This window comes from Ambystoma mexicanum, chromosome 11, assembly GCF_040938575.1.
Source record: "Ambystoma mexicanum isolate Mex_15411 chromosome 11, UKY_AmexF1_1, whole genome shotgun sequence".
Classification (NCBI taxonomy): domain Eukaryota; kingdom Metazoa; phylum Chordata; class Amphibia; order Caudata; family Ambystomatidae; genus Ambystoma; species Ambystoma mexicanum.
In genome coordinates, this window is record NC_090934.1 from 798,623,634 (window position 1) to 798,640,516 (window position 16,883).

The window sequence follows — 16,883 nt, forward strand, 5'->3', positions numbered from 1 at the left end:
TTGTTGGTGATTGATATCCAAAGCTTGAATACTGACTTTCAATGGTTTTAAATGGCAAAGTGCTTTTGGATGATTGAAAAATGGACTTGGAGAAGGCGGTCTTAAAATTTATACAGGACAGATCAAGATTGGAGGTTTGGGTCATTTGATGTGGGGGCAGGGTTTTCCCTAGTCTTACAAAGTGGCGGTGCAGATGAATGAGAAGGTATGGGAGGATTATCTTAACAGGCAAATTACCATGTCTCATCCAATGAAGCCATGTTATCTCCCCATAGGTGGTCCACTCCTATGTGATCCTCCATCATAAAGCTGCCCCACGGGTCAGGATCAGGTAGCAGCTGCCGTCCCGTGGCCACATGGGAGGTCACCACAGAGAGATCAGTGATGACTTAATTGGATTCATCATAAATAGTATTGAATGTTTTAGTATGTTAATTACCTGTCATTTTTCATCGCCAAACATCTGTCCAAGGCCTAAATAAATAACTATTTTTATAAAGTCTAGCAAAACTACTATTATTAAGAGTGCTCTGTGTGTTCTTCACTGCACCCTTCACCACTATCACACTTACTAAATCGAAGCATTGCTGCTCAGTCAAACTACCCAGATAGAGTTTGGCTAGTGTGAAGATATCATGAAGAAATACACAGACAACAGATTCAAAGTTCAAATAAAAATGGTATATTTATTAACTTAAATGTCAGGATGGTTGAAGGCCTAACTTGCTCTATGCTAAGGGGGGGGGGATTTTCCTACTTAAAGAAACCAAGTCAATAAGTTCAACTTCCAAAACCTATGCTTGCCCTCAAAACTAAAGCTAAACAATGTGTAAGGATGCCAGTAACAGAAGAAATAGTGTTCCAAATAAAGGTCTGAGCTTCTTCCAGGTTCTGGCTTACTTTCCGACTTCCCTTCCCCAAGTTCAAGACAGTTCCACAAAGTATCATGGTTCCAGTCCCCAAGAATGCAAAAAAAACAAGGGGGGTCCTGGGAGTCCCTCTGCCGGACATTAGTCCTGGTTACAAGAGACTTACCCAGATCCATTAGCTCACCATCTTTCACAGGGGAGAAATATCCAAAACATATCAGTCTTTGTCCTGCCCTAGGGCAGTCCAGCACCAAAATGCTAGGCTATTCTCCTCTGAACAAGAGTACAAACAGCAACCCCAGACACGTGTTTTGGTCTGGTTGGGCCTCGTTAGGCAAGATTGTATGCACCAGCCACGTCCTCTTGGCAATAGTTAACCCGACCATTGGTATAAGCATGTACTACACATGTAGAGTGACTGAGCAGCCAGGCTCATCTCAAGAGGGGTCAATGTGAGCTGTAGGGTTATTACACAGAGATTCACAGTGACGACTATCCAAATAAACTCTTCGACTAAATATATGCAACACAAAAATATACTTCAAAACTACACACACCCAGTTTCAATAACGGTTAGGAGAGACTTATCCCAGACAAGTATGTGTCTGGGGTTGCTGTTGGTACTCTTGTTCAGAGGAGAATTGCCTAGCGTTTCGGTGTGGACTGCCCCAGGACAAAGACTGATATGTTTTGGATACATTGCAGACACGTGTTCTTTGGCTTGCGAGCCCAGTTCACACTTCACTCTTCTGGGGGTGGCCGGCAGCTCTGCTTGCTTCCAGAGGACGCTGCTGGTAGCTTGCAACCATCAGTTCTCTTCCATGCCCTGCAGCTCCTGCTATGGGCACTCAACCAGTGAGGCTCCCACCTCTGTGGCCTTCTCACGGGCCGCCGAGCATCGGCTCCACAGCTCCTTCGGGATACTTGCCGCTGTCCCGTCTTTCCTGCAGGACCCAACTCGGCCGCCTCCTTCTGCACAGGCCCACAACGCTTGTCCTGGCTTCTCTCCTGTTCGTCTCTCCTCCTCCTCTCTTTGTATGCAGGCCTCTTCCTTGTCTCAGTACTAGAGTGGTGAAATGACTGCTAGTGTGCACTACTCCTAGAAGCCTATTGCTTGTCCCAGTACTTTATTGGTATAAATTAGGGGAAATGAGGGGAAATGGTTTACAACAGTCTATAAAGGCAGAGGGGGTTTGAAGATGGTTCTCACCAGTGAAAGGGGGATACCATGTCTCACTTGTGGACCTCTTCTCTCTCTTCCTAGTTTTCCTATATTGATGAAGTCTTCTGGTGTTATCCCTGCTAGAGGCAAAAGGGTAACAATATCCCAGAAATGAACTGGAAATGGGGGATACCGCGTCTCACCCAAGGACATCTCTCTACCATTCCGCAGGTCTCCGCCATCCGGGTGATCCTCCCTCGCATCTCCACCCCCAGGGTTGAGATCCAAGAGCGATGGCCCTTCCCTGGCCACTTGAGCAGGCGGTGATGGGGCGAAAGTAGTGAGGACTGTTAGGGAGATTTATCATTTTATGCTTCATCCCCTTTCCTAGTGAGACCCCCAGCACTTTCTGCTGGACTTTTGGACCTTTTTCTTCCAATCCTGAATGAGTGGAGCCTTTTTCCACTCATTCATTCTTGTGGGCTCGGTCTTTTGGAACTCGCCTTTGTATTCTACCTGTACTATGGAGTCGGTCTTCTTAATAGCTCTTCAAGGCAACTGTGCGTTTACTATTGCAGCATGCAGCGCCTTAGGGGCAGTGTTGCTGGGGACCCTTAGGGTCCTCCTTTAAGATGTGTATTCTGTGTGCTCAAGTTACTACAGTTCTTAAGGATACTTTGTATCTCTCCCAAAACTCTATAGTCTGAGAGATTGGCACACACCACCTTCAGTGGAGTGTCAAAGGGATACCTAGTATCTCCCTTCTCTCTGCTCCTGTGACCTTCTAGTTAGCCCTTCTTCTACCATTCTGGGAGAGGGAGGTCTGTGTGTTTTTCTGCCTTTGGCGGGAACCCTTGGGTATCTTGTCTAGGCTCCAGAGTGTCTGGACAGGCAGAAGTGGGAAGAGTCTTCCACCCCCCCTGTTCTTTGTCTGCCAGAGTGCCTGAATAGGTCCAGCTCCCACAGGTGTCTGGCTGACCTGATTGGACAGCCAAACACCCCTTTCTGTAAAATGCAGAGAGAGATTGCTGAGGAGTGTTTGCTGGAACTGTATAAAAGGTGAGGCTTCTGGAGTGAAAAGCAAGTCGACCAATGGAAGCTGAAGTAACTGAAGATGACGTCCAAAGACGCTTGCAGACCCATTGCAACACCGTGAAGCGACCAGTGCGGGCATGACACTTTTCTGTGCGACAGAGGAGCTCCAACGATGAAAACTCCTTCCCTTTGGCTGGTGGGAACAACCAGCCCCAAGACGAACTTTGAATTAAGCCATCTCCCAAGGTCCTAGGAGTTTCTAGAGCTGCGGAACCCCAATACCAGGAGACCTGCTTCCCACTAAGAGTGCATCGTCGTGGAAAGGCCAAATCCGTTCAACTCTTTGCTGAGCCCGTAAGGACACTCCGGGGATCTGATCTAACTCGCTCAGACCCTCTCACCGGAGTTTGGGACTGCAGGAAGCGAATAAGATTGACAAGGCGATCCGGATCCTTCGTTGTTGCAGGACAAAAAGGCGCCATAAACACAGAGTGAACCAAGAAGTTGCAAAAAGTTGTGCGATAGGTCCTTTGAGATCCCGTCCATTGTCCTGCCTTCAGTCATCAGACCAAGGAATCCGGAGGTCAGGTCCAGAGCTGCAACAATGCGGAGCATCCAGCACAAACATTTCCTTCTAACCTAAATGTACTGTGGGGAAAAGGGTATTGCTTACCTGATTCCAGGTAGTTGCTCCAGAGGGTTGGAGTACAAGTAGAGGTGTCCAGGGCAACCCCTCTTAACTCAGACCCAAGCTGCTGCTTGTGTCCCCATCTCGAGTCAGTTAATAAGGTCTCCTGTGTTAGTTGTTAACTTGCTGCTTCAATAACACTAGAAATTGGAAGAAATCCACAGGAGCTCTTTGTAATTCACTGCTTGTCAAGACTTCAAGCCCTCTCTGAACTGCCTTTAGCTAGGATTGCGTTTTTTGGACCTTAAGTAATATGGGAAAAAAACGTCTCTAGAACCTTGAACTAAGCTTATGTTGCACCAACTAACCAATTTCCTCCCTTTAAGTGACTTTACTATATGTGTTTGTAGAGTAAATGCATTACCGTATAAACCGTTGAAACCGCATGAGAGCGCAATAACCGATAATATGATAACATTGTCTTTTCCCTTTCTAACGTTGCTACAAATCTAACTGCGAACAAACAAAAGTGAAGGTACCCTTTGAAGTGTATTATCAAGTATACCTAAGTGTTCTAGTATAAACTTTGGTGTAAACATACTAAGTATATAGTTTTTATATGACCATAAGTGTAAGTGCTTCTTTGCTGTGCCTGTCTAGCTAAGATACAATGTACCAAGAGTTGTGGAGGGAGGTGGGGGGCGGGGGGGGATCTACAGTAGAACTTTAGGAAAACTCGCCTAACAAGGACGCCTTCAGGTTCCTGACACTAGACATTAGTGGTTATGCTTGCTCGACAGAATAGGGTGGCCTCTCGTGATCCGTCAATCTTAGCCGTTAGCAATCCGAGTGGGTTCCAAGGTAGATAGATTGTTTTTTGGAAAGGACATACAGAGATGTAGGGCTTGGCCTATTAGATTCAAAGAAGCAGTCAATTAGAGAATTTTCATTTCTGTGCTAATTCCCATTTCTGTGCTAATTCCCTTCAACCTTAGAGACCCCCAGCTCTTTTTGCTGGTCTTCGGGCTTGTGACTTTTTCCGAGTGAGTGGGACCTTTTTCTCACTCCCTCCTGTGTTTTTCTGACTACGATTTTTGTGTTTTACTGTTTTATGGAGTCTGACAAAGTCCATAGGCATCTGCTTTTTGTACAGTGACACACAGCACCTTAGGCGCAGTGCCACTGAGAAGTCCCTTGGACTCCTCTGAATGTTTAAATACATTTTCTTGGGAGAAATACACTTCCCAAGAATAGTAAGATGATGCCCGTCTTAGTTTTCTCTTTGTGGGCCCAGCCCACACCACCCTATCTGGAGTGCTGGGAGGGTTACTTAGTGATTCCTATGCCACTTCTCATTGAACATTTTTTGTTACACTAACCTCCTTTAAATGGCTGGTGGCAGTGGTTTAATTTTTAGTACAGTGTGCATTTTTAGCGCAGGCTGAACATGCAACTGCAGTACAGCACTCATGGGTGTCCATTTCCCCAAAATGGCCCCAGTCGTCTTTATTTCACCATTTTCTGTTTGTTAGTTTCTTCTGGGCTTTTACTCTGTTAGTTGATGCAGTTTTGAGTCCTCTGTGTGTTTTGCCTTTGGCGGGCTTCAGCCCTGAAGCCCGCCCAGGCTCCAGTGTGTCTGGAAAGGCAGGAAGTGAGGGAGGGTCCTGAAACTCCCCTGTCCTTTGTCCCTAGGTGTGCCTGAATGAAACAAGTTCCTACTGGCTGGCTGGCTGTCCTGAAACAACAGTCACCCTGCTGTGTGATTCACATCCTGTTAGGGAGAGTTCTCAGAAATGTGCCAATTCCCTTCGACCTTCGAGACCCCCAGCTCTTTTTGCTGGACTTTAGGACTTTTAATTTCTAACCTGGAGAGAGTGAGACCTTTCTCCCACTCTCATATTTTTCTGTGATTTGGATGGTTTCTTTTGACTTTGGAGTCTGACAAACTCCATACGCATCATCTTTACATTGTGACACACGGCACCTTCAGTGCAGTGCCACAGGGAAGTCTTTCAGATTTCCCAAAGGTTTAAATACCTTTTCTTGGTGAACCTACCGTTTCCCAGAGCAGTAAAGTGAAATTGACTTTACTTACATTTTGTAACTTTCTAGACCCAGCATACAATAAGTCAATATCTTACCATAGGGTGCTGGAGGGGTTACTCACTATCCCCTTTCTCTAGTTGCTCATGTAACATTTTCATGTTACCCTTTCTACAATTAATGGTGGTGGCAGTGGTTTACTTTTTCCTACCATTGTGTGTTATTACCGCAGGTTGCAATTGCAGCTGCAGTAAGGCACCCATGGATGCCCATTTTGTCAAAATGGCCCCAGTCTTCTTTTTTCACGATTTCTTGTTCAAAAGGTCCTTCTTGAGATTTACATTCACAAGTGAAGCCCGCCTCTGGCTCCAGCTTGTCTGGCAGGGGCAGAAAGTGAGGGAGGGGCCAGAAACTCCTTGTGCTTAATCCCTTTAGTTCCAGGAATGCACCAAAAGGTGATTGGCCACAAAGGATGACTTCTGCCCTTGGGTTGGTGTGACCAATCAACCCTAAGACGAGCTCATCTGGAAATCCTCTCGGAGCTGGCTGTACTTCCTTGCTGCTGCAGGAACCGAAGTGCTAGGGAGAGCCTCAGGAAGATTCTTCGGACTCCCTTGAAGCCGCATATATGTCTCGAATCGGTACCCTTCTTTGGAGGGTCGAAGAGGCTGCGATACCCCTGGTTGAATGAGCCCTAAGATTTTGAGGAGGCTCTTTCCCTGCCAGTTTGTAACATTCCAGAACGGCTAAAATAATCCATCTGGAAATGGTCTGTTTTGTTATGCCCCGAGTAACCTACGAACAGTTGGTCTGCTTGCCTAATCCTAGCAAGTCTGCTGATGTAAAAGCTCAAAGCCCGCCGTGGGTCCAGCCTATGCAGCCTTTCTTCCTCTTTCCCCGGATGGGGAGGGGATAAAATGAAGGCAAGGTAATCTTCTGAGTGATGTGGAATTCAGAAACCACCTTTCAGAGAAAATTAGGCTTCACTTGTAGGACAACCTTGTCTTTATGAAAAATTGTATGAGGGGGTTTACAAGATGGAGCCTGTAATTCGCTCACCCGCCTAGCAGATGTCAATGCCACTAATAAGACAGATTAGAAACTTTAGTGAACAAGAGTGGAATGGTTCAAAAGGAGTACCCATCAGGAAATTTAAGACAAAATTGAAGTCCCATAAGGGAACTTGGAATGGTCTTGGAGGATAGACATTGGTTAATCCCTTCAGAAATTGTATTACTACGGGTAACTTGAAATACAATGGTTCCTCTGCAGTGCGCTTGAAGATCGATAGTGCTGCGAGAGAGCCCTTGATAGTGCCAACTTGAAGGCCCGAATTTGCCAAATAGAGTAGAAAAGATGTGTACCACATGAAAAGGGGTCGATATTCTTCTCTACACCAGCTGCAAAATTTGTTCCAACTACAGCGGTATAAAGTCTTTGTTGCTGGCCTTCTTGCCGAAAGCAAAACCTCCATGACGTCATCTGGGAGGTCCCAATCCTTGTATCTCAACCTTTCAGATACCAAGGTTGAGGGTTCTGATGTCTGGATGGAGAACCTGACCTCCCTTCTGCGAGAGAAGATTCTCCTTGAGTGGAAGACGAATTGGAGGGCAGGTGGACATGTTCAGAAGGTCCGGGTACCACGTTCTCCTGGCCCAGTCCAGGGCAATTAGGATCATGGCTTTCCGGAACCTTCTCAACCTCCTGATCATTTGAGGAATGACAGGGACTGAAGGAAATGCGTACAAAGTGGAAACTCCCAGTCCACTACGAACATGTCCCCTAGAGCTCCTCTCGGGGGAAATTCCCTTGAACAAAACTGATCGCACTTCCTGTTGATGCTGGTGGCGAACAGATCTACTTGAGGGGTTCCCCAAAGGGTGAAGATCTGTTGAAGGACTTCCTGAGCTAGTTCCCACTCGTGGAAGACTGTACTCTGCCTGCTCAGAGCATCCGCTGTCAAGTTTTTCTCTCCGACTAAGTGAACTGCCGATATAGAGATTCCTTCTTGGATTGCCCACAACCATAGCTGCATCGCCTCTCTGCACAGAGGCTGTAATCCTACGCCTCCTCTTTTGTTGAGGTAGTGCATGGCCACTGTGTTGTCCGTCATTATCAGGACATTCTTCCCCTGTACAGATAGCAGAAAAGTCTTCAGCGCTAGTCTGATTGCTCTCAGCTCCAACAAGTTGATATTTAGTCTGGACTCCGATGGAGACCAACGACCGCTGATGGTCAAGTCGTTGGTATGGGCTCCCCACCCCTTGAGTGAGGCATCTGTGACTACTGTTATCTCCGGCCATGGTTGCCAAAACAGTTCTCCTTTCAAGATCTTCTCCTGGCAGGCCCACCACTGAAGGTCTCGAGCCACCTTGTCCGGAACCTGAAGGAGGTCTGTCATTCTCCCTGAGAATTGCGACCACTCAGCGCCCACTGAAGAGATCTCATTCTCAGGCGAGCCTCTGGCACAAGGAAGATGCAGCATGCCATGAGGCCTAGCAACCTCAAAAAGTCGAAGGCTGGGAGACGCAGGGCATTTTGAAACTTGGTGACCATCTGCAGAATATCTTGAGCCCTCACCTCTGGTGGCGAGGCTTTTCCCAGGGAAGTGTCCAGGACCGCTCCAATGAACTGGAGTCTCTGTGATGGTATCATCTGTGACTTCTTTAAATTGAGGGAGAAGCCCAGTTTGTGAAGGAAGTGGCAGACATAATCTAGCTGGATCTGAGCTTGTTCCGGAGATACAGCTCTGATCAGCCAATCGTCCAGGTAGGGGTAGACGTGAATCCCTTCCCTCCTTAGACTTGCAGCCACTACCGACATTAGCTTGGTGAAGACCCTCGGGGCGGAGGTCAGCCCAAATGGCAGAACTCGAAATTGATAATGAGAGCCGCCAATTGCGAACCTCAGGTATTTCCTGTGTTTGACATGGATTGGCACATGGAAATAAGCATCCTGAAGGTCCAGAGATACCAGCCAGTCCTGGAGCTGGAGGGCCTGAAGGATCTGAGAAAGAGTTACCATCTTGAACTTGTCCTTCCTGAGGAACTTGTTCAATTCTCGTAAGTCCAAGATAGGTCTCAGTCCTCCGTCCTTCGGTATTAGGAAGTAGGGGAGCACCAGCCCTTGTTCCTCTCCGCTACAGGTACTGGTTCTATGGCACCTTTCTCCAGCAGGTCTACAATTTCCTGCAAGAGGAGCGGATCTGGAACTTTCCGAGAGCTGTTCCTCGGTGGATGACTGAGGAATGCGTAGAAAAGGCAGGCAGTAACCTTGGGCAACTGTCTCCAATGCCCAAGCAGCTAAAGTAATAGCCTGCCATTCCGTCAGATGCTGAGTTAGCCTGCCCCCTACTGGTGTCTTGTGAGGAGAGTCCTCAGAGTGATTTAGAGGCGGCTGATGCAGGTGCCGAGGGTAAAGAGGTACCTGCTGCTGCGGCTTTTGTATTTTTACCCCGTCCACCTCGGGTGAATCTTTTTAGACCTCTTTGAACCGACTGTCCTCTGCCTTTTCCGAATGCGGAATAAAAGCGAAAGGACTTACCTCTGCAAGAGGTTCCTGAGGGGAGATATGGCGTTTGACGGATTGCAGCACCCAGGGATTTTGCTGCTGCTTTGGATGTCTAACTTTTCTAGGCTGTCATCCGCCTTCTTACCAAACAAAGAAGAGCTGTCAAAGGGCATATTTAAAAGTCTGGCTTGTACATCTGGAGCAAACCCAGATTTTCGCAACCATGCAAATCTGCGGGTCGTAGTACTTGCCGCCATGGCCCTAGTGATGCTGTCAGCAAAATCGATGCCAGTTTGAAGGGATTCGCACATTGTGTCTTTACCATCCTTAATGATGTTTAGAAACGCTGCCCTTTCTTCTCCCTCTGGGAGGCAGTCAGCCGCTGATGAAGCACACTCCCAAAGTGTATGGCTGAACCTTGCGAGCGTACAAGTAGCGCTAATAGATTTCAACGCCATGCTACATGCAGAAAAAAAGTTCTTAGCCATAGAGTCGTATCTTTTGTCATCCCTGTCCTGTGGAACAGTAGGGGTATGTCGATCTACTGCCTGATGCAGTTGCTGCTTGGACAACCAGACTCTGGAGTTGGATGTTTAGACAAAAATTCAGGGTCAGTAGTAGATGCCCTCTATTTGGCTGATAACATTTTGTTAACCGCCGGGATAACCTCAGCAGTTTCCCTGTTAGCCAATATTTTTCTTTGTAATGCAGCGTGAAATGGAACCACAGGGGCCTTTAACTAAAATGTCTCTAAGATCATCCTGTTGGAATGCAGGTGAAGGTGTAGACCAACCCATGAATTCTATCTTTCTTGCCATTAAAATTCTGTAAGGGGTCTCAGCATGTTCCCATGTTCCCCTGGGTCTGGTTTGGCAAATGCTATTTCTGGGAAGTATCTAACCCACTTGCCTCATGTAAGGATTCTCGAAGGTCCTTAAACCTATTTTCCTCAGAGGTAAATTCCTCTGGTTCTGGTGTTGCAGATCTCTGCAACCCAAAGGGTATTTCTTGATCTGAATCCTCCCCTTCCTCATAAATTGAAGACAAAGGTCAAATGATCAGACCTTGGAAATGGCTTAAATCCCATTTCCAGAGCAGAAGGGGCAAAATTTGTCATAATTGGTTGGGAAAACGTCGACGCGAACGTTAAAGGCTTCAAAAACACCGAAAAAGGCAATAAGAAGATTGGAAGTGGCCTCGAAGAACTCGAGAGGATCGGGATCCTACTCGAGGTTGTCGATGACCTCGAAATCATGTTAGAGGCTCTGGGTATGACCACTGGCTGTGATGTAGTGACGGCCGTGGGTTTGCTCTTTTTCGACGTCGAAGACGGCGTCGGTTCGATCGACCCATGCGTCGATGAGCCCTTCGATAATGGCGCCGATGACGCAGATTTATGCGTCAAAGGGACCTTCGACGATGCCGTCGATGGCACAGTGCCTTTGCTCGAAGGTTCGTGACGCTCTAGAGTAATTTCTTTCGCCGGGTGCAACGACTCGCAGCGTTTAGATTTTTCGGGTCTTTCACCCAGGGTATCACCCTCAGCTGTCTTCGAGGGGGTTGAGGCCGCTTTCTCGAAGACGCTAAGCATCCTTTTACGGAATTCCTCCCACTCAGCCCGAGAGCTATGTTTTGTGGGGCAGGTGACTCTTTCCGGAGAAACAGAAAAAGACGAGGAAGGGGATCTTCGACGTCTCTTACTTGAATGCTTGGATCTCGAAGAGTGGTGGGAACTGCTTCGAGACCTAGACCGAGAAGGTTTCCTGTGTCGGCGAGGAGACAAATGTCTCGACTCTGCCGAGGAAACTTTCGAAGGAGTTTTAACTGCCTTACCTCTCTCAAGCTTCCCCTTACGCTCCTTCAAGGCTTTTGCCGTCATGGACATGCAGTCCTCGCACTCCGAACATTGGTGCTCCGATCCCAGGCACCACAAACAGATCCTGTGAGGATCTGTCAATAACATTTTCTTTCCACAGTCTCGACATTTTTTGAAGCCGGACCGTGGAGTCGTCGGTTCGGATGAGGAAGCCATTGAGTAAGAGTTGGTATTCGAGGAATAATTAAGAATATATTCTCTGACATATGAACTGAGCAACGCGATTCTGAGGCCCACGAAGCGCGGAAAAACAGAACTGAGCAACGGACACTGTGCGAGTCTATTTATCTGCATGATGACGTCGGCGCCGATACGGAGGCTGTCGAGGGACATCGGCTCGAGGGACATCGACGCACAGCGCAGTCTACTGAAAAACAAATTCCGAGGCCAGCAAGCTGGAGATGACCTATCAAGATAAGGAATACGGAGGACACAATCCCTTCGAAAAGTATTTACCAATTTGTATTGTCTTTAACAAACTGAATCCAAACTTTGATTGAATGTTACTAGTAGATAAAACATTTTAAATAAGGTTTATTTAAACCTTGTGTATATTATAAATACATATTTATATATACACAAGTGTGTAAGTGTTACTTGCATTTACGGATTTCAATTGTACAGCTCTCCAGCTCACATTAACCCTCTTAGGATAAGCATGGCTGCTCAGTAATACTACCAACTTGTGTAGTACAGGCCTATATTAAAAGGTTGGTTACCTAATACCAAGCAGATACGTCTTGTCACCAGTTGGACTGCATCAATTCTTACCTAACAGAGTCACAGTTGGTGGGATAGGGTTTTTGCGGTGGAATTTATTGGAGTTTAAATGAGGGAATTAAGATTATTGTAGTGAAAAGATCATGGGAGATAGGTGGGATTGACTGCTAACATTGGAAATGAAGCAGAACACTGCCGATGTACTTGGCAAGCCAAGAAATGTTTGGCAAACTAGGTTCGAAAATTAAATCCACCTCTCCAAACAGCTTTCAACCTCAGAATGCTACAATTTTTAGCCAAACTCACCTATCTCGTCACTGTAGAGTCTACAAATGGCAGATGCGAAATGAAAGTTCTTTTGACTGCCAGGATTTTTCCAAACTCCATTCGCATATCCCTCTACCACCTCCGTTTCCTCCTTCTATGAAGAGCTTTCTTCAGATTTTGTCACTGAAAAAGGATCCATTCAACTTAACATACTCACCATTAAACCTGCTCTCCCTGCGCCTCTACCTACTCAGCCTTACACCTTTTAATGGAAAGTAGGCCCTTTGCTTTTGGAACTGGTTTAGTTTTGGTGAGAGGGTGCAAATAGCCCCAAGTCCCCAGCACATGAAACTAAACCAGGTGTGAATTATGGCTGTTCTGGAGCTGGCGGGCTACGACTTTGAATGTTGCACGTCCTTCAACTGGTGGCCAGGGATCCCAACAGTACAGGATTTCAAAAGCAGGAGTGGATCGACAACCATTCAGGAGTAGACCAGTGGAGCCAAGTATCCAAAGACTAAGAAGCAACAAAGGGGAACTAGAGGACTGTTGCTCAAACTACCACTGGCCAAGTCAATGTCATGCTCTGCTCTTCTGCTGAGAGGGAAGAACTTCCACTGTACCTCCCATCACTTGAACTGCTGCCTTAGCCAGTTCTGAGTCCTGGATCCTTGAGGTCTTTTTTCTGGAGCTGAGGACACGTGGGCCTGTACCTGGAGAAGAGCATCCAAAGTGCGGACTGATCGTATTGCTGGGATCTTGACCAGCCTAGTGCAGAGACTCATGCAGTGCATCTTTGTCATGGGTCAGGGACATCGCTGCCTCTGCCCCTCTACCAAGAAGGGGATTCCTGGTGCAGTATGTGGCCTGTGGTCCATCAACCTTTTGCGTGTAAATCCTGTGCAGCGTCACTTAAACTACTAGTCATGACTAAGGTGTCCCGGGGAGGCCTTTTGCAGCTTCAGGTAATCTCGACAGGTGGTGATCCACTTCAGAAGTAGCTTTAGTGAAGTCCGGTAGGCTACTGTAGGACAGCATAATAAAAAGGGAAGCATTGGCAGGGGAACTTCAGGAGAAGTCCGCCTGACAACAATAAAAATAAAGATCCCAGAAAAACAACTGAAAAGAGAAAAAGGTTTAGAGGTCCCATAAAATGGGACAGCAGGACCCCCAAAAATCGAAATCTGCCCGAACAGGCAGCTAGCCGGTTGTTTCTGTTCACACCAGAATTTCCACCATTGATTCATAGACGGGCTAGTTTAGCACAAAAGAAAATTCTATTACTGTTTTTAAAATATGACCAATTATATTTCTGGCAATGAATATTTACTTGACAAGTGCTTTCAGTTGATTATTTATAGATACAATTATTTAGTATTGACATTAAAGATTTCGAAATTATTTATAAAAAAACATGCAAACCTTAATAGCAGTTGGTGCACTTGAGAGAGTGACCAGGGTTCCTGCAGCTTCATATTTCACTGCTGGGCTTGATGACTGCAGTAAATTGAATATGCAACGAATAAACCGAGCTCGTTCAGATGGATTAGCATGGCAGACCTGAAAACCAAAGAAAATCCATAAATACAGCAAATGGAGGCTAGCACAAATCATTCTGCTGTGCTGAAAAAGTTCAGGTTTCCTTAGATGGGTTTAGATCAGAGCAGGATTTCAGCATTCTCAAATGAGCAAGAAGAAACATCAATGTGCACTCTGAATCACAACACAAAGGCCAAATGAAGAAGCAAAAGCCTTCTCCTAAAGATTGGTCATTAAGCATGGCTTCAACTTTTTATACCATGTGCTGTGTGTACCGTCTCTTTGAATATTTATTAAAATACCACGTTTATAGTTCCTTGGATTTATTAGAACTATCCACTTCACTTTCTAGATCTGTTGGCATTTTGAACTCCCGGACTCCTGGAAGCTAGACAGTATTTTAAACTACCCTCAGTAAAAGACACAGAAGAACCACGAAAGTTGAAGAGTGATGCATGTAATTCTTATGCGAAACCTAGGTCAAACCCAAAAATATAGCAGTTTATGAGTGAATTCTTCATTTTAAACAGCATGTCCTGATAAATACACTAAGTTCAAGTAGAGTTCCTCTGTATCAAGTGCTGAAATAATCAAAAATGTAACTTTAATAAATCACAGAAACAGGTTTTCACCATACTCAAAGGTGACAAACCGGACAGTTTCTTATGTAGGACAGCCCATGTTCATCTCAAGACATTGTTGGGGAAAATTCTCATAAATGTGCTAATTCCCTCTTAGAGCCCTCCAGCTCTTTTGCTAAACTTTGGGGGTTTGAACTTTTTAATTCTGTTTGTTTTCTGTGTTTATTTCTTTTGGTTATGGAGTTTTAGAAAACTCCATAGGCATCATCTTTTTTATGTGTGTCACACAGCACCCTCAGTGCAGTGACACAGGGATGTCTTCTTCCAAAAGCTTTAAATACCTTCTCTGGGATAAACTACTGTTGCCCAGAGAATGTAAGGTTAAACTGACTTTACAAGTCTTTTTTAAATTCCTAGACCCAGTACACACCATCTTCCTATAGAGTGCTGGAGGGGTTACCTAGTATCCCCTTTGTCTAGAAACTCATGTAGCAGTCAAATGCTTCCCTTTCCTATCGAAATGGCTGCTGGCAGTGGTTTTACAACGAACTACAATGATTTTTCCGACCGCGAACACCGGTAGCTAGAAATCACGGGAGCCATGTTTTTCAAGATGGCGCCTTAAGCCCCTTTGTTTAAACAGGTTCTGGTCTTCTATTTTTCGCCATTTCTTTGTGGAAAGGTCCTTCTTGAGATTTACTCTGCGCGCCAAATCAGGTTTGGTCCCTTTGTTCATTTTGCCTTTGGCGGGATTCACGAGTGAAGCCCGCCTCCGACTCCACGGTGTCTGGCGAGGGCAGGAAGTGAGGGAGGTGCCCGAAATTCCCTGTGCTTAGTATCCTAGGAGACACAAATGCACTCTGTAGTGATTGGCTTGCTGACTGTCCGGCAAGGAAAGCCACCCTGCTGAGTGAGTGACAGCTAGGCTGGAATGAAAGGGAGAAAACTGTTTAAAAGGAGAGTCTCTTGGCTTGGAAGTCAGAGTCGACCGTTGGAACGAAAGAACAGAAGACGAGCTGGAAGAGGACGGCTGCCGCAACTCCTGGACCATTGGTTTGCCCGGTGAAGCCCTGCTGCAGGTCTGACTTGCCAAGTTCATCTCGACAGAGAAGCCCCTTCAAGGACGACTTCTCCCTTTGAGTTGGTGGGACCAATCAACTCGTAAGCCATCTGGATACCATTCTCGGAGCTGGTTAGATTTAACCAGGGGAGGTGGGGGGGGGGGGGGACCAGTTTGTGTGCTTGACTACAGCTACCCGAACCGAAGATCTTCCATTTGCCAGCTTGTTTGACCAGTCCCCGTGCAGGAGTACCACGACGGCCTCCCTCGTGTCCCCACGACTGAGGCTCAGGAACAGTGAGATCTGCAGGAACTGCCATATGATTCTTTTTCATACAAACTACTTCTGAGAACTTTGACAAAGACTTTACTGTTTACCACAGGAACTGCTCTTTCCTATCCAAGACACTAGCCCATTGACTTTGGCTTAGGCCTATTGAACTGAATCGAGTCCTCTAGTGAACTAAAACTATTTGCACTGCTTAACAAAGTATTTGTGATCTATTTTATTAACGTGTGCCTGTACGCCTATTTAAAGTGACTGAAATGTCATTTTGCTCCCATTTCAGGGGAGCCTAATTTACTCAGAAACATATTGGTTTGGTATTGAAGTGGGTTTCTGTATGATATTAAGTTGCCTCCTTCTAGTGAATGTTTTCTAAATGACTGTAATAAATTAACAAGTGTTTTACCAAGAAACCTTGAGTGTGTCTACTTGTACCACTGTGATTGTAAGACCTCTGTGTAACATCTTTTACTGCTCACATTCCCTCTTGAGATACGCCCAAAGACTGTGTAGTACAGACTTATACCAAAGATTGGTTTTGCTTACACCTGTAGTCCCAATTGTATGTGGTGGTCCCAGAGGGTACTGCATGCATTTCTGCCTAACAAACATAATAGTAATTGTTGTGCACATGTTCAAAGGTACTGTGTATGTCGAGATAAGGATATAATTACAATGATGACTAAATGATTACATGTAGTATAATGAAAACCTCACTAACACAACTGGTTGCAGTCACAGAGAAATTTTAAAAAAACACATGTCATTTATACGAACTCAAGGACACTAATGCTGACTATCAAGTAGTTACCTAAATCTTACACAGAATGTGAGCTCCTTTCAAGTGCCTAAAGGTTTTCTAAGAATGTATGCAAGAACATTAAAAAGCAAAGATTATGACCAACTGAAGTGTAGCTCTGTAACTCTTCAAAACAATGTCGGGCATATTACATTTTGGTGTAAGCCACACCACCTTCAAACAAAGACATACGTTCCTTTGTCATTAAGGGAATAATTTAAGTGCCACAACCACATTGCTTCCATTACTATTACCAAAGGCATAGTTTTAATAAACTATTTCAGAAGACAAACCAAATGCGATTTCTATTTCTTGAAGAGCAAGGCAAGTGCCTCTTCCGGAAACACTCTACATATGTAATAACATGGAGCAGAGCAATCCCATGACAGGGTGCTTGCCCATGGTAAATCGAGGTTAGTCAGCAGAATATGGTTGTGATGTTTGAGGAGGGCAATTTAAAAGTGAAACAACGGATCAGAGACATGAGAAAGCTTAGATACCATGGCTA

The 16,883-nt window shown here is 45.7% G+C and overlaps 1 protein-coding gene across 1 annotated transcript in view; it reads right to left on the reverse strand.

Annotated features, from left to right (window-relative positions):
• COPB1 (COPI coat complex subunit beta 1) overlaps nt 1–16,883 on the reverse strand; it is an 821,662-nt gene that overhangs the window by 601,439 nt on the left and 203,340 nt on the right. The window contains exon 7 of the mRNA XM_069623734.1: nt 13,533–13,670. Within this exon, the coding sequence (XP_069479835.1) occupies nt 13,533–13,670 (138 nt within the window). The remainder of the gene's footprint in view (nt 1–13,532; nt 13,671–16,883) is intronic.